This window comes from Culex pipiens, chromosome 3 (genome assembly GCF_016801865.2).
Source record: "Culex pipiens pallens isolate TS chromosome 3, TS_CPP_V2, whole genome shotgun sequence".
NCBI lineage: Eukaryota > Metazoa > Arthropoda > Insecta > Diptera > Culicidae > Culex > Culex pipiens.
Genome location: NC_068939.1, coordinates 12,251,925 through 12,276,487, shown reverse-complemented (window position 1 = coordinate 12,276,487; position 24,563 = coordinate 12,251,925). Strand labels below are relative to the sequence as shown.

The 24,563-nt window shown below is 34.3% G+C and overlaps 1 protein-coding gene across 1 annotated transcript in view; it reads left to right on the top strand.

Moving 5' to 3' along the window:
- LOC120432629 (ecdysone-induced protein 74EF-like) overlaps positions 1 to 24,244 on the top strand; it is a 141,597-nt gene extending 117,353 nt beyond the window's left edge. The window contains exon 4 of the mRNA XM_039597879.2: positions 23,898 to 24,244. Within this exon, the coding sequence (XP_039453813.1) occupies positions 23,898 to 23,974 (77 nt within the window). The 3' untranslated portion in view covers positions 23,975 to 24,244. The remainder of the gene's footprint in view (positions 1 to 23,897) is intronic.
- Positions 24,245 to 24,563: the final 319 nt, after the last annotated feature.

Genomic DNA, 24,563 nt, shown 5'->3' with positions numbered 1-24,563 from the left:
TATAAAAATTCGTCCGTTTTTGATTTTTGTATTTTTTTTTAAACAAAATTTCAAAATCGGTACGTCATGCACACGGAATATGTCTTGAGAGTCTTCAACCCAAATTTCTGCCAATTTGGTTTATTCCATCTCGGGATAGATCCGGAAATCAACTCGGTGTTCCGAGAAAAACGCTCACAAAGTTTGACAGTCCACTTTGCACATGGCAAAAGTTTAAACTTAAATCGTTTTCTACTCACTTAAATCATGACATATCTCTATGAAACTTTCAGGAGTGATTGGAATTCATCTTTGTAAAGGATTTAATAAATATTCGAAATTATGAAATATTGAGATTTTCTACATGTATGTAACCTCTTAAATGAAAAATCAGCAAGAATTAGAGCTTTCAAATCTATTGTTTTTTTTATTTCCTGTCTTGGTATTTTTTTTAAATTATGGCCGAGTATTTTAGCACATTTTTTTAAATTTTTATGCAGATTTTTTTTCTCTCGGTCAACCAATGACTGGAGTTTTTTCCTCAATCATTCAAGAGAAATTATGTTCTTTATTAATTAAGAAAAATAAATTCTTCGGAATTTGTAACATGTTGAGTATGGAAAATTCCCATTTGTTAGGCTGGTTAGAGATTTGGTCCCATTTCCATTCAAATCTTTGATTTTTAACTATTTTAATTACTTATTATGCAAAAGTGGTGATGAAATCTTGCTTGCTCACTTCTTACTTGGTTTTAGTTGAAAACGCCTTCCAGAAGCTGTAATTGAATGTAAATGAGCTGATATGTCAACGTAAAGCTGCTCGAATGAATGACATGCAGTGCCCCTAGTTGTAATTATATTTTTAATTATTTGATTTTATCTTACGTACTTTTTTCAATTTTCCTAATATTAGGTCCATGTAAATTTTATTTCAAGTTTTTGTCTCCTTCTCCCTTCAAATTTTCCAAAAAACAAAAAAAAAATCTGAAAGCATACATTCTCATTGAAAACAAAAAAACTTGTATAACCGAATGTAAAGCAAAACTACCCGCATTTTTTTTCGTTTGGCCAAAAGGGTGACATACGCTGTGTTAGGGTCATCCGAAAAATTGCCATTTTCGTCGATTTTTGCAAAACTACATTTTCAAACAAAAAAAAATAACTCCACGCCATTTCTACCGGTTGTAGCTCTCTTGAACGCAAATTAAATTAAGCCCAACATTTGAAAAGGTCTTATCAAAACATTAAATTATGTTTTTCAGGTCTCGGGACCAAAGAGTCTATCTTTTGGAAAAATATTTTTACCGCGAAAATTTACAAAACATATCCAAAACTTTCAAGTTTTGGAAGATGCATTGGAACATCCTCTACCACCTGGAGCAAAAATCTCAATTTTGCCAAATGTGAAAATATCCGTTCCTTCAATGATGGGCAGTGTAAGTCACTCAAAAAAATACGGCTCTAATTATTTCGGCCAGGGAACCTCAAGACCAATTTGGGCTCGATCGGAAACTTTTTTCCTGTATAAGTTCCCCATTACGGTAAAATTTATTGATTGAAAAAAATAACTCTTTCGTAATTTTTCATACAAAATTGTTTAGTATTAAAACCCAGCTTTCAAAACTGAGCTTCTTGAAACAACTTTAATAACCAAGAGCCCACCAAGCACCAAATCAATCACTCCCACGCAAAGAAAAATGCCTCAATTTCCCACCCCCACAAAATTCCACCAAATTCCTCCGTCTGCTTCATTCTCTCAAAACAAAAAACATAATTTTTCGATTTGAAAGTGCCAATGTGGTCCGCCGATTGCAAATCAACAGCCGGCTCACCGTGGCCTTTTTGATGAGCTTCTTCTTCTTATTTATTTTTTTCGCGGCTAGCCTGTGGCCCTGACGGCCTACAACAAACAACCGTAAAATTTCCGGCAACCACCACCAGCCAGCACCAGCCGTCCAGACTCCCAGCATTCTGGACCGGTGTGTGGGTGGCAAGCACGGAAGCACCCAGCCGGGATTGCTTGGAAAAGCTCGTCGGAAGCAGCGCGCACAAGGAGGGAAAAAGCTAATGCCCAGAATAATACCTGGCCCTGTAATTGAATATTAAATAAGCTGCCATAAACAATTTGTGGCGATTTCTTCCTTTCAAAAATCCTTGAACCGTTGGTTGGTGGTGGGAAGCTGATTCTGATTGCTTTGGGGCACGCAGAGATTTTTTGAGAATTGCTAGAAAATCGACATCCCGACACGCGTGAGCAATAGTTGCTGGTGACTTATGAAAAATCACTCCTCCTCGCTAAATAAAAATGTCGTCAATCATCGTGGGCCAAATCACGCGCGTCAAATGTTCGGGGAGGTTCCGTACTCACAGACAAATGTACCTGGCGTTTGTTTTAAACGAATTTTCAGGTTTCATAACTTCAAAAACATTGAAATTAAAAATATCAACAACAAAAAAACTACACCAAAATTATGAATTCATCTGGTTGTCTATGACAAACATCCTGATCCGGATCGAGCAGTAGGCGGGTCGTAATGGGGAACCTTTTTTTGCCGGGGGTGTCCCATAAGCGAAATAACCATGACTTATGAATATTTATTCATTTATGAGTCAGCTTGCGTGTGCTCGCGGCGTTCGTGTGATGGGCGTGAGAGAGCTGTGATTTTTCACGTGAGAAACTTTCCTTTTGTGAAGAGTTTTTCCTTTGAAGTTTTTCTTAATCATGGTATAGAATTGTTTAATATTTACTATTCAAACAAATCTTTTTATTTTTGTTGCTGATTTGAAAATAAAAAATTTCAATCAATCTCGTTTCAGTGTATTTTTTAAATTTTAATGGAATTCACATTTACTAACAATTCAGGTTTTTAAAACTTAAACAAGTCATGATCAGATCAAAACAACATTAAATCAATGTTAAACATAGTAATTTAAAATTAAAAAATAATTTCATTATAACACAATCTTAAGGATTGAAACTTAAGATGAATGTTTTATTTCTTATTTGATGATATTTTACCTAGTTTTATGTAGAAATATACACAATATTTGTACGACATTATCAGATGAAAAATTACCATGATTTTTTTCTACTCTACAGAGTGTCGCTCTAAAAGGAAGGATTAGCCAGTTTAAGTCTCGAGGGTAATCCTTTCATTAAGATTCAGAAAGGAAGACCCATCGACGTGTACTTTCGAGGGTTACCCTTTAGCTCAGAAAATTTCCTCAGCAATTTACTAATTTTGAAAAAAAAGAAAATTCTAATTTTTCCTACAAAAATTAGGTGACTGTTTTTTTCGGGCAAACCTAAAGCCAGTCAGCAAACCCGAGCAGACGGAAATAACTTGGGAAGGTCAGTTTTTGATATTGTGAGAAGATCGAAATATGTTATTGGGATGATCGGATTAGTTGTTAAAATAACAAAAATCAATAACAAAGATTTGTTCGAAGAATAACTTAAACTGTTATTATGTTGTTATTGCAATAACAAACCAATAACACAGAAGGAATCATGGAGGAATAACAAGATTTGTTATTTTGTGCGGAGAGGTGGAGCAGCATAATAACAAAAAATGTTATTGAACTGGTATGTCGCCATAACAAAAAAAGTTATTGTTTTGGTTTATTTGTAATTTGCAAATAAACCTGCAGTTGCCATAACTCCTCTGTACTAGTCAGGGCTGCAGAGTCGGGGCTGCAGAGTCGGGTACCTCCAAGCGACTTTGAATCCATACTTTGAAGACAACTCCGACTCTGGATGCAGGATATGACGTCAACGACGACTTCAGCTCTCCAAAAATACCCGACTTCACAGATTCCGACTCCAAGTAAAAGTTGCTGAAAATTAGATGAATCCGATGCAGTCTCCGAGGTCACACTCCAGCTCGAACTTCAAAGTCAGCTCCGACTTCCTGGCTCTGTGAAAATAATAACAGTTTTTGTTATTCACACTTCAAAAATTCTCAATAAATAAATCAATTCCGTTAGGGAATATAACAAAATTAAAAAAAAGAACTCTCAAAAGTTAATTTATCGGATTAATTTTAGCTTAAGGACCCCATTTCATGACCAAAATAATGACCCCGACGAAATTGGTCAAAATTATTTCATAGTTTTAGCCAATTTTAGTAAATCCCTTAGGGGGTATATCAAATAATCAAAAAAATCAACTTTCAAAATTTCAACTTTTTAGAATAATTTTAGCTTAAGGACCCCATTTCATGGCCGAAATAATGACCCTGACGAAACTGGTCAAAATTATCCCATAGTTCTAACCATTTTAAACAAAGTCCTTTAGGGGGTATATCAAATAAATAAAAAATCAACTTTCAAAATTTCAACTTTTTAGAATAATTTTAGCTTAAGGACCCCATTTCATGGCCGAAATAATGACCCTGACGAAACTGGTCAAAATTATCCCATAGTTCTAACCATTTTAAACAAAGTCCTTTAGGGGGTATATTCTTTATGTAAAATAATGTCAAAAACATAAACAATGATTTTTAAACCCCGCCGTTTGACATGGAGGATTTTTAAAACCCGCCAAACAAATCGCAGCACACTGGGGGTTGCTGGGGGGAAATCGGAAAAGTCCTTGTCATAAATTTTCTGTTTTCAATTGATAAGTAAGTGATTTCCGGATATCTGCTTTTAATCAGACTTGATTAAACGAGAAACAAGTGGTCATATTTATTGAATTTTATTCAATCCGGTGATCCGTCCGTCGTTTAAAAAAAGCTTTTTGTAATGCTGGATGTTAGAGCCTTCAACCCATGGAATGTATCAATCTGATCGTATTTCAAACTATTCTGTGATTGTCTCCAAATAATTTGAATCTAGTTTCATAAGAATACTGACTTATGCTCTTCTGACCAGAGTTTTATTGCAAAATCCTTTGACCCATCATTCTCCACAGACACATTGACGGTATCAAATTAAAAGAATTTCAAATAAAACCACATTCTTTAAGACCAGCCACCCCCTCTAAAACATGTTTATTTCACTTCAAAACCAGTTAAAAACAAATTTAAAACATGTTTGATCTTCTTGGAATTCTTCAGTTTTGTTTCGTTTTCACCCCGTGGTCCACCGGAATCAAGGCGATGGCTTTTGTTGAGGTCACGCAACATTTGGAACTACAAACTGCGTGTTTTATCGGGTCAGATCGTCACACCGATGAAATCTACGGTATTTAAAACTCTGGAACACCACTGCTTGTTTCCGGGTTAATAAAATCAGAACTCTGAAAAAAAAATAAAAAAATCACTTCCATTTCAGATGAAAACAATTGAAATTATGACAAGGACCTTCCTGAATTTTCCCCAGTAACAACCAGTTTGCTGCGATTTGTTTGGCGGGTTCTAAAAATCCTCCATGTCAAACGGCGGGGTTTAAAAGTCATTTCCAACTATGGTCTTAGCCGTCAGTGCTCTGACATAGCAAAGGAAGAAAAAGTCATTGTTTATGTTTTTGACATTAGTTTACATGAAGAATATCAAATAAATAAAAAATCAAATTTCAAAATTTCAACTTTTTAGAATAATTTTAACTTAAGGACCCAATTTCATGGCCAAAATAATGACCCTGACCACATTGGTCAAAATTATCCCATAATTCTAACCAATTTTAAACAAAGTCCTTTAGGGGGTATATCAAATAATTAAAAAAATCAAATTTCAAAATTTTAACTTTTTAGAATAATTTTAGCTTAAGGACCCCATTTCATGGCCAAAATAATGACCCCGACGAAATTAGACAAAATTATCCCAAAGATCTAAACATATTTAACAAAAGAAAAAATAATAACAGATTGTGTTATGGACACTTAGAAACTTTTCCATTTGTTGGATTTATGGTAATTTTATTTCAAAGTCAGTATACCGAACGAATAACAAATTTTGTTATTAGGAGAGTTTTTGAAATGTATAACATTTCCTCTTATTAGCGTGTTATTAAACCTTTCAATATAATATCACTTCAATACCAAATTTTGTTATTTTATCAGAAACTGTTATTATTTTTTCTTCTTGAAGTTGAACTTCAGGATAAAATAATAACACTTTTTGTTATTTTAACAGGATTTGTTATTGAAATATTATTAATTTTGTTATTACCGTCTGCCCGGGAAAACCGAATGGAAAATTCCCAACAATCACGCATTTCCGATCCGGTCGGTGTTGCTAGAATTACCTTCGCCGTCGATGGGTAGTAAAAGGCCGCTGGGGACTGCCCCTCAAAAAAAAAGGTCCATGTGTACTTGGAACGGGCTGAAATCCACAGCAGGAAGCCGTGTCGAGACCGGAAAACGAAAGTGATGTTATATTGGCTGCGGCTGGGGGTTTGAATAAATGAGGAAACTTTCGGGGTTTCGCGGCCCTAGTGGTGGAAAGTTGTTGGTTGTAGCTGGAATCAGAGAAAATGAAATTCAATGGATACAAATTTGAGAATTTTTGGACAAACTTTTACAAAACAAAATTTTAGATTTGTGGAATTTGAGATATTTTATTTAAAACAAGTTTGTTCCCGGGCAGACGGTAATAACAAAATTAATAATATTTCAATAACAAATCCTGTTAAAATAACAAAAAGTGTTATTATTTTATCCTGAAGTTCAACTTCAAGAAGAAAAAATAATAACAGTTTCTGATAAAATAACAAAATTTGGTATTGAAGTGATATTATATTGAAAGGTTTAATAACACGCTAATAAGAGGAAATGTTATACATTTCAAAAACTCTCCTAATAACAAAATTTGTTATTCGTTCGGTATACTGACTTTGAAATAAAATTACCATAAATCCAACAAATGGAAAAGTTTCTAAGTGTCCATAACACAATCTGTTATTATTTTTTCTTTTGTTAAATATGTTTAGATCTTTGGGATAATTTTGTCTAATTTCGTCGGGGTCATTATTTTGGCCATGAAATGGGGTCCTTAAGCTAAAATTATTCTAAAAAGTTGAAATTTTGAAATTTGATTTTTTTAATTATTTGATATACCCCCTAAAGGACTTTGTTTAAAATTGGTTAGAATTATGGGATAATTTTGACCAATGTGGTCAGGGTCATTATTTTGGCCATGAAATTGGGTCCTTAAGTTAAAATTATTCTAAAAAGTTGAAATTTTGAAATTTGATTTTTTATTTATTTGATATACCCCCTAAAGGACTTTGTTTAAAATGGTTAGAACTATGGGATAATTTTGACCAGTTTCGTCAGGGTCATTATTTCGGCCATGAAATGGGGTCCTTAAGCTAAAATTATTCTAAAAAGTTGAAATTTTGAAAGTTGATTTTTTTGATTATTTGATATACCCCCTAAGGGATTTACTAAAATTGGCTAAAACTATGAAATAATTTTGACCAATTTCGTCGGGGTCATTATTTTGGTCATGAAATGGGGTCCTTAAGCTAAAATTAATCCGATAAATTAACTTTTGAGAGTTCTTTTTTTTTAATTTTGTTATATTCCCTAACGGAATTGATTTATTTATTGAGAATTTTTGAAGTGTGAATAACAAAAACTGTTATTATTTTCACAGAGCCAGGAAGTCGGAGCTGACTTTGAAGTTCGAGCTGGAGTGTGACCTCGGAGACTGCATCGGATTCATCTAATTTTCAGCAACTTTTACTTGGAGTCGGAATCTGTGAAGTCGGGTATTTTTGGAGAGCTGAAGTCGTCGTTGACGTCATATCCTGCATCCAGAGTCGGAGTTGTCTTCAAAGTATGGATTCAAAGTCGCTTGGAGGTACCCGACTCTGCAGCCCTGACTAGTACAGAGGAGTTATGGCAACTGCAGGTTTATTTGCAAATTACAAATAAACCAAAACAATAACTTTTTTTGTTATGGAGACATACCAGTTCAATAACATTTTTTGTTATTATGCTGCTCCACCTCTCCGCACAAAATAACAAATCTTGTTATTCCTTCATGATTCCTTCTGTGTTATTGGTTTGTTATTACAATAACAACATTATAACAGTTTAAGTTATTCTTCGAACAAATCTTTGTTATTGATTTTTGTTATTTTAACAACTAATCCGATCATCCCAATAACATATTTCGATCTTCTCACAATATCAAAAACTGACCTTCCCAAGTTATTTCCGTCTGCTCGGGATTCCTGGGCAGACGATAATAACAAAATTCATACCACTTCAATAACAAAAATTATTAACATAAGAGAAAGTGTTATGGAATCTTCTTGAAAAATCCATTTTTGCATTAGGGTTTAATAACAGTTTATGTTATCATAATAAAATTTACTATTGGTCTGATATTAGTTGAAAGCCAAAACAGCTTTGCAATAACATTTTTTGTTATTGAAGAATACCTCCAACTATTATTGGGATGATCGGATTAGTTGTTAAAATAACAAAAAATAATAACAAAGATTTTTTCGAAGAATAACTAAAAGTGTTATTAGTCTGTTATTACAATAACAATCCAATAACAAAAAATTCATAACGACGAATAACAAATCATGTTATAAATAACGTAAAATGTTATTGGCCTAGTATTTTCAAATATCAAAAAATGTTATTCCCAAGTTATTTCCGTCTGCTCGGGTTATCATTTCTGAAAGTTCCAATTTTTTTTTTCTAGATTTGGGTTAGTGAGTTAATTTTTGAAAATTTATCACGCGTAAAGTGAACTTTCAAAAGCGTTTTTGGATGAAGACTCTTAAAACTATACCGTGTACATAAATGTGAGATTTTTGAGAATTTTGGTCGTTTTTTTATTTTGATTTTGAAGGAATAGCTGAAATGAAGGAATCTTTTTTCAAGTAAATAAAAAGCGCAGGAAATATTTTACAAAATTTATGTAATGTGTAATCTTTGAAACAAACCTTGAAATATAAGTATATGAACATTTTTTTAAATTTTATTACATCAATTTTGTGGGACTGCAAACATCTTCTAATTTCATTTTTTTTTTTTTCATAACGACTTAATAGAATCTGTCCAAAAAGGATATTACAATATTCAAAAATATTTATATTGAAAACGAACTTTCTGATCAATTTGGTGTCTTCGTCAAATTGTAGGTTTGATAAAGATTTTTTTTTGCAATTCCCAGAAACGATTTTTGAATGGAATTTTATGACAAATATCAATATGCTAAGTAAATTCACCGTTCAAAACAAAAAAAAAAAGAAAAATGTTGCCTTTCGATGCCAGTGTTGAAAAGTTAATCTTTTTAACACCCATTTCAAAAGTAGAACTTTTCAGCACTGGTTTTGAAAGGCATTAATTTTAAATTCTGTTATTTTTGGTAGGGAAAAGTAGGCCGTTTCGTTTCTCCAGGAAGATAGGAAAAGTTGACAGTTTCACAGCGGAATTGCCAAAATATTATTCAATGTTTTTTCGACCGCATTTTTGAAATTTCTCAAAAAAAGTGGAATTCATATATTTGTAACCAGATTTTACAGCATTATGCACTATGGCTCAGAAGCTTTTTTTTTGAGTCCCATAAAAAATTTAAAAAAATAAAAAATCATACTCAGCTAAAAAAGTAGTAATCTAGCTGCGTGTAAAAGGCCTGGGTGTAAAATAAATATTACATTATTTTTTGCAATTTTATGTGATTTTACACTCTGAAATATGTAGCCCATCAGTATGGGAAACCTACTTGACCGAAATGTCAAGCGCATATATGTGTTTATCCTTTACATTCTTCATCGGTCTGATGGCCGAGTGGGCTAAGGCTCCAGTCCTTACTGTTGGTGCTGGGTTTAAATCCCGTCGGTTGTAACTTTTTTTTGTGTTTGCAAAAATTGTACATGCAGATTTTACCATCGGATTTTTTGCTGTGTATTTTTGGAATCCAACTTTTAGCGAAAAAAGTGAAACATATGAATGGGTATTTTTTAGGAGCGTAGCTTTTTTTTCTGAATAATCCTAATTGTAATCTACAACTTTGCTGGAGACAGCAAATCGATCAGATAATCCCATCTCAAGCTACAGATTTTCATATATTTACGCACAAATTTGGTATTACCAACCTGCAAAATTGTACGGAGCTGCATGAAAAAAACAAATCTTACAAAATTGCTATTTATGACCCAGGAAATGTAAGGATAACGTTTCATACAAATAAAAAAATATATCAATTTAAAAACAGCGAAATAATTTGCGAAAATCAAGAAAACCACTATTTTGCAATCAGAAGTTTTCAAAAAAAAATATGGTTAAAGTTTAAGTACACTACACACAGAACTGGGCATCGGCATACGAGAGGATAAAGAGCACAATTCGGTAGTTAAATGGTACTGTGTGCGGACGGAGAGGATAAATCCCGAAATTACCGGTACCGAGACTCGAACCCAAGACCTTCGGCATATTGAACCGTGCCTTTGTTGTATGGGCCACCAAGGTTCGGTGACAAAGTGGCAGTCAATTGTCCATATAAGCCACTCAATAGGATGAACTGTTTCAATGAACGAATGAACACGCGAGAAGTATATACTCTCGCTAAATAGTACTTTCCTCACGTTTCGTTTCAGGGACTATCCCCTTGATCTGTAACTTTGGGTGTAGAAATTCAAAAATATTCAAAATTTTAAGTCTTGACCAAGCTTGACCATCATTGGATACAACTTACAATGATTAGAAATTTTTCTAAAAAAAAAAAATTTTTAAAGAACTGAAATTTTGCAAATTTTTAACTGATGGTCAATTTTTTTTTAAATGTATCCTTTTTTGACATTGAAAATTGATTCAATTGTTGCTGAGATATAAGCAGTCAGAGATGGTCAAGCTTGGCCTTGACTTGTACAGATTATTAAACTAGGTTTATGACAAAAAAAACTATTTTCAGAGGCCAGAACTTGAAACGTATAATATCAGAATTTCTGCAAGTACTTTTCAACGTTTGTGAAAAAATAATGTAAAGGGGCCATTCGTACATCCGTGGATTTATTTTTAATTTCCAAAGTGTCCACGTAGTTTATGGATGGCCCTCTTAACAGATTTGCATGGTATTAATTGTTTAGAAATATCTGGGAAATATTCTAGGAATAGATTTTAAGAAATAGCTGGCCAATTTCTAACTGTTATTAGTGGAGGAAAATTTTCGCATTCATGAAATTAGTTTTTAAATTTATTTAACATCTGCAAATTTTTAACGCTCTACAAATTAAAATAACAAAATGAAAAATCTTTAAAAAAACAGAAAGTCATAGAAATGTTGTTCTGTTTTTTTAAATTTCGAGCTTTTTATATTTTACATTTAAGGACGAGAAGAAACGAACTCATATAAAAAAAAGTACGATATTTGTTTCTTCCTATTGCTCAGGACTTCTGCCCCCCAGCAAAGTTTGATAAGGATTACATCCGCCCAACCAGCAGTGCTACCAAATGGGGTTGGCTCGATAGCCAGAAGGAAAATCTTCAAGGAAAACTCGAGGAAATCCGCTCCGTCGTCGTCACACATAATTAATGCCTCCTTTTTTTCGGGAAATTATTCGCAATTTATTGCCAGGTGTGTGAGCGTGCCTCGATGAAACACTCTCGATTGTGGCCCCCTCGACAGCTCTAATAAAAGTGAGTAATTAAATTTGGCGGAGAGGGAGGGGGTGGGCTAATTTTCGTCTTTCAGATCTGGCAGGTCAATTGATTAACGTCATGATTGAGTTGGCGGTGAGTCGTGCTGAGCGAACATTTTTCGTAGGTGGGCGTGGGAAAATATGGAAATTTGCCGAGCACTTTCCGTTTGGCCTGAAATGTTTTCATATTTCATCAAAGTACCAATTTTTATGGCCAGCCCATAAAAGCCGCACAAATTTTTCAAGGATCGAACAACATGAGTCAACAAAATTTCGCGATCTTTGTTGTTTATGATAAATCTCCAAAAGTCATAAAACGAACAATTAATTTTAAACGACAGTTCAAAATTGAAAAGCTGCAAAATAAAACAACGATGCGACGACAGCAGTCAAGGCCGGGGATAAAAACAAGTCTTGGTTCCAGATTAGGACGCGCCGGAGTCGTTCGTCAACAAAGAAAGAGAAGGCCTCGGAGTTGGAAAAAGCAAGGCGATGGTGGACGGCCGTAAAGAAAAACAGTAGCCTAACTTGTGTGTTTTGAGGGGGGTTGTGGGGGCAGCCGTCTGAACGAAATCCCATAAAACAAGCAACAGAGAGCAAAAAAACGCAGCTTCCAAGCCTAGACCTTGAAAAAGAAGATTTTCCTTTTATCTTTGGCTGGAAATGGCCCGATTGGAAAAGGAGTATAATCGGAACATGATTTGCTATTTGTAAAATTTTCAAATATTAAACTGTCATCTCTTGAAAGCATTTTCATTAAGTTAATTTATAAAACAAATCATATCAAAATAATCAAGTTATGGTTTTATAGAACAAAACTTGTTAGTTTCAGAACAAAATTTGTTCGCTTTCGCAAACCATTTTGCTCGGGCCTCCAAACTTTGGCTCAACGTGTCTCGACTGTCAGACCAGCCAGCGAGCCAGACGAAGAAGCCAGGCGTCGGAGAGCCCACACACAAACACGTGTGCACCTGACAGTTGGGTTCACGCTGGGAGGGGAAAGGGGAGGCTTGTCATCACGTCTTAGTCAGCAACTTTTTGCTTCTCGGCACGGTGGACTAACTGTCTGTCTTTGTGGGATAATTTAAAATGAATTTAAATTATCTTCAAGTTAGCCTTTTCCTACATAATCACATAAAAGTTTTCCGATTTCCACGAAAATTTTCCCCTCAAAATAACTTCTCAAGGTTGCGTTTCCGCTTCCGTGTGTAGCAAACTTACCGGCCGAGGAAAGATGCCGGCCGTCATCCATTTTTTAGTACCATCATCCGGGGTAGGGTCGTCCGGGGAGGCCTATGTACCGACCTTGCTGCCTTATTCATGGAAAACCTTTTTGCATGGCTTTTCTTCGTATTATGTATTATGGAAGGAAAAGTGCCGGGCGTTTTTTTGCTTTCTTTCTTTTACTCCGGAAGACGCCCTTTTTTCGGCGCTGAATGTGGCTATGGCGGCGGCATTTCCGGAAGAACTTTCGACAGCTGGATTTTTTTTGTTGAGGTTGTTTTATGTCTGTGTACGTATGGCACTCCAATTTTAATGAACTTCAGTATTTTTACCAGTTTTTTTTTTCTATGCTTATTTAAATCTAATCTTATTTACCTAATTTAAACATGAAATTATATGAAATTTTACGAAGTTTATTGTAAAAAAATAACAAAAAACCTTGTACACTATTTTTAGGATTTTTTTAATTTAAAAGTATTTAATTATTTTTATTTTTTTATGTCACGATACTTTCCTAAAACTGGGCTTGAATCTGAAATTGAACTGCATTACCCGGATCAGAAAAAAATATTTTTAAATTGTCAGTTTTAATTGTTATTGAAAAGAGTTTCTTGAATTTCACATTAATAAACAAAAAATTTCATGTCAGAAAATATTTTTAAAAAAATATGAATTGGCAAAAAATCTACAGTTCAAATTATTGCACTCTGCTTGGAGTCTTACCTTCGACCTTGGGGTCATCTGAATGAAATGAACAACAACAACTAGCGGGGGTCGAGAGAAACAATAACAAGAATAACTATTTCTTTAAATTTAATGCACATTTTGATCACACTCTAGCACAAACAGTTTTGTAAATATAAAAATACAACACTTGAACAAACACTTGATATTAAAAAAGGGAAACGAATGTTGGAATGCAATTCTCTCAAGGATGACTTTGTGTGAACTTTTTCTACGACCAGCGAACCCGAGCAGACGGAAATAACTAGGGAGTAACATTTTTTGATATTTGAAAATACTAGGCCAATAACATTCTATGTTATTTATAACAAGATTTTTTATTCGCCGTTATGATTTTTTGTTATTTGATTGTGATTGTAACAATAGACTAATAACATTTTAAGTTATTCTTCGAACAAATATTTGTTCCCGAACAGACGGTAATAACTAAATTCATGCCATTTCAATAACAAATACTGTTAAAATAACAGAAAGTGTTATGGAATCTTCTTGAAAAACCCATTTTTGCATTAGGGTTTAATAACAGTTTAAGTTATCATAACAAAATTTGCAATTGGTCTGATATTGGTTGAAAGCCAAAACAACTTTTGAATAACATTTCTTGCTATGGAAGAGTACCTCCAACTGTTATTGGGATGATCGGATTAGTTGTTAAAATAACAAAAAATAATAACAAAGATTTGTTCGAAGAATAACTAAAAATGTTATTAGTCTGTTATTACAATAACAATCCAAGAACAAAAAATTCATAACGACGAATAACAAATCTTGTTATAAATAACACAAAATGTTATTGGTCTAGCATTTTTTAATATCAAAAAATGTTATTCCAAAGTTATTTCCGTCTGCTCGGGGTTTGACTTTCATCCAATACCAGACTTATAACAAATTTTGTTAAGATAACATAAACTGTTTTTAAACTCTTATGCTAAAATGGGTTATCCAAGAATATTCCATAACACTTTCTGTTATTTTAACAGTATTTGTTATTGAAATGGCATGAATTAAGTTATTACCGTCTGTTCGGGTATACAGTCCAGACTCGATTATTCGAAGGCCTTGGCAAAATTTCACTTCGGCTACTCAAATTAAGAAAATAAATTATTTTCGTAGTTTTATTTTCAACTTTAGTATGAACCCCAAAGTACTCAAAGAGATAAAAAAAATTAATTCCAAGATGGCGCCCTAAATGGCGATGGTGAAATATTGAAAAATATTATAGGCCATCAACCATTCAAATTTGGCTAAAAACTCGAATTTGGTGTTAAAAATAAGAAAATAAAATAAACAAGATTTTTTTTTTGTTCGTGCTCGGGCAGGTGGGAATAACAGTGAGAGTACCATTTCAATAAAAAATCGGCAATTATCCCAGATCCTGTTATTGAATTTTCTTATGGAATCGATCCATACACAATAGTTTGATAACAAATTATGTTATCATAACAAAGTTTGTTACGAAATCTTCTTGTCCCGTCGATTTAGTAATAACAAATTGTGTTATCATAACAAAGTTTGTTATTGATTGCAATTCTTGAATAAGATCTAATACGATTTTGACGTAGACTACGTCTTTGTCGTAGGTACTGGGGTGCCATTCCAAAAATCACGGGATTTTGTAAATCAACTTAAGAAAACACTTTACGAAATCACCTTCGAAAATTATAAGGTGCATGATTTTGCTTCGAAGGTGCTGACAAATTTGTGTTGACCCAAGTTAACATTCCAACGCCCAAGGCTCCAAAAAAGTTGGAACGATAACTTCAACTCAATGGTCCTCGGGCATAACTCAACCAATCAAGATGATTCTTCTTTCCAGTTATTTGTTAGGATGTCTAAATGATTCTAGAATTTTTCAGAACTTAATTTGATCAAATCGGTAATTTTTGCAATCAAAAACATCGTCCCAATTTTTTTTTCGCGTGTAAAAAAAAATTCGCCAAAAATTCCGCGGAGGCAGTCGTTTTAAAAAAGGTGGAACGATGTTTTCGGTCGCAGAAATTACAGATTTGTTCAAATCAAGTTCTGCAAAATTTTAGGATCATCTAAACATTCTTACAAATCCTTGGAAACAAGAATCGTCCCGATTGGTTGAGTTATGCCCGAGAACCAGCGAGTTGAAGTTACCGTTCCAACTTTTTTGGGAGGCTTGGGCGTCTGTGTAAGTTGGACATGCGTTGGGCGTTCCAGTGTTAAGAAACAAGTGCGTTCCGTGATTGCATGAACGTTCTAGATAAACGATTTATCAATAGTGTAATCCTCATGTTGAGCAAGGTTTATTACTGTGCAGCTGTGTTCTAAGAATGTATAGATTTCATAATTTAATCATAGTAATAGTTCCAATGCTACAAATTACGTTACGCCGTCTTTGTGAAATCGTGATCATTCGCGTTTAAGCAAGATGACAGTATACTTGGTGGTAATCCTCATCGCTTCGACAGTGTTCTCGTCTGTCGCTGGATTTTGTCAACTCAGTGATTGCTTAATTTCGGACGCCTCGGAGTGTTCGTGGGTTGAGCTTGTGGAAGATAACTTCAATGCCCCAGCGGAGCAGAACATGTCGCAAATGACCGATCTCGACCACTTGTTTAACTTTCTATTCAACCCTTTTGAGAGGGACTGCGTGCGAATAAATTTTTCGAAACCACATTTAATAAAAGCTGGGAATTTTTTTGATCTTACTGTTTATTGCGGTTCAAAAATGGTTCTTAGCATACATTTGACCTTTTTGATACAATTTCAGCAATCTAGCAATGGTTCATTTATTTCATTATTTAAACGTGACGAAATAAAAGAATACCAAGGAAAAAAGTGTGATTTATTTGCTCATGAACAGTTCAGGTTGACTTTCATGGAAAATAATGACCAGCTGCTGATAGAGGATTTGTCCAGTATAGTTCCCAGAGGTACGAGGTTGATACTGCGCAAAACTGATGGTACACCTGACAGGAGCTTCCAATGTCAAGATCTAATAACATACCGAGATGAAAAAACTGATTGCTTAAATAAACCGAAGAAAGCAAGTGGAAATGGTACTAAAAAGATTACCAAATCAGTTGTTGGGTTGCTTTTTTTGCTTACGTTACTAATAGTAACAACCCGTCTACGTGAGTTACCTTAATAAATGGGATACAGGAAATTGTAAGAACGTCAAGACTTGTGTTGAAAATTGTTTTAAAATACAGTAAATACAACGATTGCTGAAAAAATAGAGTTTTTAAACGAGTTGCAAACAGCATTTTTTTTTTGTTGCTATTTCGAAAAACACTATTTGAATATGCTTGTACTAAGTCAATTCATCGTTTGCCGACTTGCTAAATGATTAAAATCAATACAGTATCGACCTTTCGATACGAGTGCTGAAAAGTTGAACCTCTCGGCACTCAAATGAATGCTGAAAGGAAATTTTCAGGACTGTTATTTTTGGCGATCATCACACCCAAAACCAAATGCGAAAAAAATGTGTTCAGGTGGAATAAATTTTTTCAAAGGCTTTAACCCTCAGACATCGAAGGACAGCCAATAATCACGTGTCTCCGACTTCAGACGGATCAGACGACGAACGGGTGCGTGCGTGCGTTCCGACACCCCGTTAATCCTTGATTTATGGTCCATTCGTGTTGTGTCTGAGTTTGACACTACGCACTTTTTTTTGCTGCCAATTTTAAACGCACCTCGCTGATCCTCGAACTTTTTTTTACGAGCCCCAGCCAGACAGATGTTAATTACGTTTTGGAGATGACCTTGTAACCGATGGCACACACGCGTAAAAATCAACCCCCCCGAAAAACATGGCGAATAATTTCAATTTTGGAATTTTCCACCCAGGAGCCACCGCGAACAGCGAAAAACATTTCGCCGAAATTGGCCGCGGGTTTCAAATACGCGAAAATCGTTCACTTTCATGAACTGATCAAACAACGCCACCTTTGCGGGAGGATGGGCATGTTTTCCCAGGCTCAAGTCAGGTGTGTGTGTGTGCATGTGAAATGAATAGGCAATTTCGTCGTCAGTTTGGTGATGATGGAGAGGAAATTCGAGCAAGTGTTTCCACCCAGAAGTTGTTGTTTCGACTAACCGACTGCTGCTTAGAACGGCGTTGGAGGTTTTCCTGGAAATTATCGCCGGTTTGGCAAATGTAATGTCTGCATCGCGCTTCGAGCAGGAGTGGAGTAGGGGAACACGTGCGTAAATATATACAGCAATTCCCCACAAAAACAGCATGATTCGAAAAAAAAGTTCCCCGATCGGGCTCAAAATTTTTCTGGGGGATCCTTGGCCGAAATAATTAGACCCGTATTTTTTTGTTTGGCCATTAGGGTGACCTACGCCGTGTTAGGGTGGTCTGAAAAATGGCCATTTTCGTCGATTTTCGCAAAAACCACTTTTTTCGAAAAATCATATCTCCGCGCCATTTCATCCGATTTTAGCTGTCCTAGACGCAAAAGAAAGGTGATTAGTTTGGCTATTTGGGAAAAATAGTAAGAAGTTTCGAAAATCTAGCTTAACATTTGAAAAGGTCATATGAAAACTTAAAATGCTGTTTTGAAGGTCTCGGGACCAAAGAGCCTATGTCTGAAAATATTTTTATCGGATTCCTCGGAAAATTTCACATAACATATCAAAAAATGGTGAAGTTATGTTTTCGATACTCTGAGATACGATTTTTTGAAAATAAAAACTGTGTTTTTCGACGTGCCACGCGCAAAAATTGAAAAATGACGAAAACGGGGAAAAATCGACTTTTTTTCACTAAAACTGCGATAACTTTAAAATTTTAGCGATGACCTATAGATGTTATGGTACCAAAAGTTGCGTCTTTTAATTACAAAAATTTTAGTACCCTAACATGTATAGGTCATCGCTGAAAATTTAAAGTTATCGCAGTTTTAGTGAAAAAATTCGATTTTTTCCCGTTTTCGTCATTTTCCAATTTTTGCGCGTGGCGCGTCGAAAAACACAGTTTTTATTTTCAAAAAATCGTATCTCAGAGTATCGAAAACATAACTTCACCATTTTTTGATATGTTATGTGAAATTTTCCGAGGAATCCGATAAAAATATTTTCAGACATAGGCTCTTTGGTCCCGAGACCTTCAAAACAGCATTTTAAGTTTTCATATGACCTTTTCAAATGTTAAGCTAGATTTTCGAAACTTCTTACTATTTTTCCCAAATAGCCAAACTAATCACCTTTCTTTTGCGTCTAGGACAGCTAAAATCGGATGAAATGGCGCGGAGATATGATTTTTCGAAAAAAGTGGTTTTTGCGAAAATCGACGAAAATGGCCATTTTTCAGACCACCCTAACACGGCGTAGGTCACCCTAATGGCCAAACAAAAAAATACGGGTCTAATTATTTCGGCCAAGGATCCCCCAGAAAAATTTTGAGCCCGATCGGAGAACTTTTTTTTCGAATCATGCTGTTTTCGTGGGGAATTGCTGTATATCAACATGATATATCAACATGAAGGTTGCTAATTTTGCAACATTTAATTTGATTTAATGATTTTGGTTTTTTTTTGTGACGTTTTTTATCAATGATTCATGCATACCGTAAACTGAAGTGAAATTGATTTGATAATCAAAATTCTTGAACTGAAATTCCTATTACAGTGTCATTTTCAAATATTGCTCAACTAGTTAAATATTTTCAAACAATGTACTGGGGTAGGCCTCAAATTGCCCAAATTCTTTTTGATTAGTTTTCTATAAATTGGACCTATATTATCATTTAAAACGAGTGCTTTGCCAAAACATTTGTTGGGGGAAATTAATTGAATGGAAACATAAGTTCTTAAGTTACAAAATATCTCGTTTATCGTCGCCCCACAAAAAGAGTGCTGAAAAATTCATTTTGTAACTCATTTGAGTTGCAAATAGTTCAAATTCCACAACGTCGTCAATCGAAACTAGTGCGTCCATCCCGGGAATTCCCAAGACAAAAAATCCCAGGATTTTTCCAAAACCGGGAATTCCCAAATTGTCCCGCCCGTGTGGATCAATCGGACCGCGCACTGGACTCACAATCCAGAGGTCGCCGGTTCGAATCCCACGGCGGGCGCTCTAAAATTCTTTGTGTATATATGGGTATTCGGCGCCGTCGCTCCGTGCCATACTTTCATACACTGAGGAGCCCAGGGCGGCGAAGTCCTTGTAGATTAAAAGGAAGACACTAGTGGTTGGTACTAGCAATGGTGGCCGACAGCTATAAAGTCAACTTCGGGAATTCCCAAATCCCGGGAAGTTTCATAATTTGTCCCGGAAATTTCCGAAATTGAAAAAAATAAATAAAATTTTGGTCTGGTAAAATTTTTGTAGTCATTTTTAAAAAAGCATTTCAAGATTTTCTAGTTATGGCATATAAAACTTTTTTATGAAAGATTATATTTATAAAACACTAATTCAATTTAAATCACATTGAAATTGAAATTTGTAGTTTTTTTAAACCTCAAAAAGTATTTTTATTTTTTTTAAGTTATTTCAAAACTAATTTTAAGAACATATTGAAAACATATAAAATAAGAAGTTTTAATGACCGCTTCAAAAATTTTCCGGGATCCCGGGATTTCAAAAATATTTTTTCGTTTTCCTGGAAATTCAAAACCCGGCAAAATTGGACACCCTAATCGCAACAAACAAAAGCAAATAAAAAAATGAACTTTTCACAACATCGTCAAGGAGCTAGCACACTTGTGGCAAGCAAACATTCGAAGAATCGTCAAAAAGATGGTGAAAATTTAATCCAGAATCCAAAATTCCAAAGTTTGCTGAATTCCAAATATTCAAGTTTAAAAAAAATCTAAATGTTTCAGCAAAAATTTCACACATTGCTTAAGGTATGATTGAAGATTTTCCTCTATAAAAAAAGCGGATTTCGCGTTGGATTTTGTAAAGCAAATTTTAACGTGAGCACAACATTTCAATTTTAATTTTTTAGTGTCTTTGTGGTAAGATATTTTTGATAAACGTTTTAAAATTATTATTTATAGTTGTTTCTCTTTGTACGATTTTTTCAATGAAATGAATATTTATGTGTCCTATTTGTTTTTTGAAGTGTTTTTTTTTTTTTTTTTTTTGAAAGGGCATGCATTTATTTGAATTGAATTCATTTATTTTTGGACTATTAGTTTAGTTTTTTTACCAGCATTTAACTAAATCGATGCCTCTGTGCTCACTTGTACTAAGCTTGCTGGTTTTCATATCTAGTTAGCATAAGAGAGCACAGAGACATCAAAATGCCAAGGTTTGTCTGTCATTTTTTTAATAAGATTTTAAGATTTTTTTGGCTCCTTAATTAAAACAAAACCTTACATATTTTGGATGATTTTTGGTTTAATATTGAAGATTATATTAAGAAATTCTGTGAAAATGGTTAAACTTTAATGAAACATAAAAAGTTTATCCTACATTTTATATGTTTTAATCACAAACTTTGACCTTTTTTTTTATTTTTGGATAAAACGTAATTTTTAAAATGCATTTTTGGATGTTAGATTAAATTGGCATTGCATAGTACTCCAGTGAAATTTAGACATAGTGGAAATAGTATCCATCCTTTCCCATCTTTTACGAAAACTTTAGAGCGTTGGAAATTCTATTTTTTTATCATTGTTTATCAATCTCTTTGATTTGACTATTATGAGTACCGTAAAACGGAGAGACTTTGAAATATTTGAGATTTTTTTTTTTGCAAAATGAATTTTAGAAATTAAATACGATCTTAATGGTAAGGAATCACTCTGACCGTTGTACAGAGGAAGTCTACATAAAATTTTGAAAAGTTTCAAAAGTTAATTACCTATAATCAGGAAAATGCTGATGAATAGCATTATTTTAATATTCTTAAAGTGTCATGATTTTCTCAATGAACATGATTTTAAATTGGAAAACAGAATGAATTTTCGGATTCTTTGTACAATTTTCTGCTAGAAATGTAAAATAAGTTTGTAAAAAATAAATATGATGTGTTTTTGAAACATTACTGACAAAAATCTTCAAATTTATATGCATTTTCAGGTAAACAAATTTCATATAAAAGTGAAAACTTTTGATTCGTATTCAGTTAAAAATGCAATAAAAATGATATTTGTATAAACAAAATTAGTTTCTCATTGATTTCAGGCGAATTTCTTACTTTTTACAAGTTTCTTTATATTTTATGTATTTGATTAAAATGCTCATTAAATAAGTTAACTAAATATAAACATTGATTAATTTACTTAAAAACTTTATTTGACAAAATTATAAAATTTAAACACTTTAAATCTGATTTTAAGAAGAAAAACTATGACTATGAGTCACCCCGCAATTCAAAATAAGAATTTTCAACGCAACTAAATTTCACAATGGATTAATTTTCTAACTTTAAAAATCGTTCCAACGTTCTTGAGACGAAACTCAAGCGCGGATTTTTTTTTTTACTTTCAAGCATTCAAATAAGCGACGTTTTTTTTAGGATCAATGGAATACCAAGATTTATTCAAAGAATAATTTTAAACGTTTATGGGAAAGTAAATGACATAAATTGAAATTTGAATTGAAAAGTGATGAATATCTTTCCCTCAAATCAAATGCAAACGCTTCCTGTTTGAGTTTGATAATGATTATCAACAAAAGCTTTGAAAAAATAGATTCAAAATAAGTCCGCAAGATGTCGAAAGTCAAGGTGTTCATTTATGGCATCCAAGGTGAAACTATTGAGGTTATTTTAAATCCACCCCTATTTTAGATTCTCCAAAATTGATTTTTTCCCTAACTATTGAAACATTAAATGGGTAATTCTCCGCCAACTCACACAGCAGTTGCCCCGACCCCTCTTCGATTTGCGTGAAACTTTGTCCTTAGGGGTAACTTTTGTCCCTGATCACGAATCCGAGGTCCGTTTTTTGATATCTCGTGACGGAGGGGCGGTACGACCCCTTCCATTTTTGAACATGCGAAAAAAGAGGTGTTTTCAATAATTTGTAGCCTGAAACGGTGATGAGATAGAAATTTGGTGTCAAAGGGACTTTTATGTAAAATTAGACGCCCGATTTGATGGCGTACTCAGAATTCCGAAAAAACGTATTTTTCATCGAAAAAAACACTAAAAAAGTTTTAAAAATTCTCCCATTTTCCGTTACTCGACTGTAAAAAATTTTGGAACATGTCATTTTATGGGAAATTTAATGTACTTTTCGAATCAACATTGACCCAGAAGGGTCATTTTTTCATTTAGAACAAAAATTTTCATTTTAAAATTTCGTGTTTTTTTCTAATATTGCAGGGTTATTTTTTAGAGTGTAACAATGTTTAACAAAGTTGTAGAGCAGACAATAACAAAAATTTTGATATATAGACATAAGGGGTTTGCTTATAAACATCACGAGTTATCGCGATTTTACGAAAAAAAAGTTTTGAAAAAGTTGGTCGTCATCGATCATGGCCGTTCATGGTCACCCGCGACAGACACGGGCGACGAAACAAAGAGAAACGCAAAAAGTAACTTTTTCAAAACTTTTTTTCGTAAAATCGCGATAACTTGTGATGTTTATAAGCAAACCCCTTATGTATGCATATCAAAATTTTTGTAGTTGTCTGCTCTACAACTTTGTAGAACATTGTTACACTCTAAAAAATAACCCTGCAAAGTTAGAAAAAACACGAAATTTTAAAATGAAAATTTTTGTTCTAAATGAAAAAATGACCCTTCTGGGTCAATGTAGATTCGAAAAGTACATTAAATTTCCCATAAAATGACATGTTCTAAAATTTTTTACAGTCGAGTAACGGAAAATGGGAGAATTTTTAAAACTTTTTTAGTGTTTTTTTCAATGAAAAATACGTTTTTTCGGAATTCTGAGTATGCCATCAAATCGGGCGTCTAATTTTACATAAAAGTCCCTTTGACACCAAATTTCTATCTCATCACCGTTTCAGGCTGCAAATTATTGAAAAACACCTCTTTTTTCGCATGTTCAAAAATGGAAGGGGTCGTACCGCCCCTCCGTCACGAGATATCAAAAAACGGACCTCGGATTCGTGATCAGGGACAAAAGTTACCCCTAAGGACAAAGTTTCACGCAAATCGAAGAGGGGTCGGGGCAACTTTTCCCGATTTCGTGTGAGTTGGTAGAGAATTACCCAAATGAAACTTTAAATTTTCAATACCAAGCTCATAGACCCAGAACAGGACCGAATAGAAAAAAAACGGGTAAAATTAAGCTTTAGTCGAGAAAATAATCAAATGTTGATGAAAAAGATTAAAATTTGATTTTGAATCGAAATATTGCGTACACGAAAAATCTATACAAAAAAATGAATTTTCAGTATTAATTTTCACTCATTACTATGAACATCCATTATCGATTCAAACCATGAACTTGAAACAGAAGTTTTAATAAATTTTATCTCTTTCTCTTCCAGGTAAGCCGAAAAGCCATTCGACCAACATTGGCACAAATCCCACGTGGAGATTCCACCTGTCAACGAGCATCGAGTAGTACCTAGCACATCTTCCAAGGAAACCGTTCTAATCCTCTCTTCAGACGACGCCCTCCCTCACCTTGTTGCCAGGGAGGTGGCCCAACGAAGCCGAGAGGAAATAAATAATTAATGATCCTAATTTCCTAATGAAACGTCTCGAATTTAAAGCGTTTTCGTTATCATCGCAGCAACCGCCGCACGAGAGACTAATCATCTGCTGTCAGCGTTTGTTTGCAGTGTCTCGCCGGTTGCAGCATATTTGGCGCTTTGTTTGTTTGTTCCGGCGCGAGATGGCGCGCGCGCTAAGCCGACAAGAGCCTTCTTCGATGGGTGGGGTTGGGGCGTCGAAGAAAATCGCTTGAAATTATTCATAAGCTACTTTTCGGAAAATTCCTAGCACGCCCCGCGAGATGTGGGGGGTGGGAGTGTGGGCGTCTAATTATTATGGGCGGAATTTTGACGGTGCAATTCGCGGATTTTCGCGAGCTTGGTTATCGAAGCAATGATAATGAGGCTATTGAGTAGTGTTGTTACGGCATTAATCGGTTTCAAATTAATTTGAATATTTGATCCGGTGGGGAAACTGCTTGAGACTGTTCTGAATAA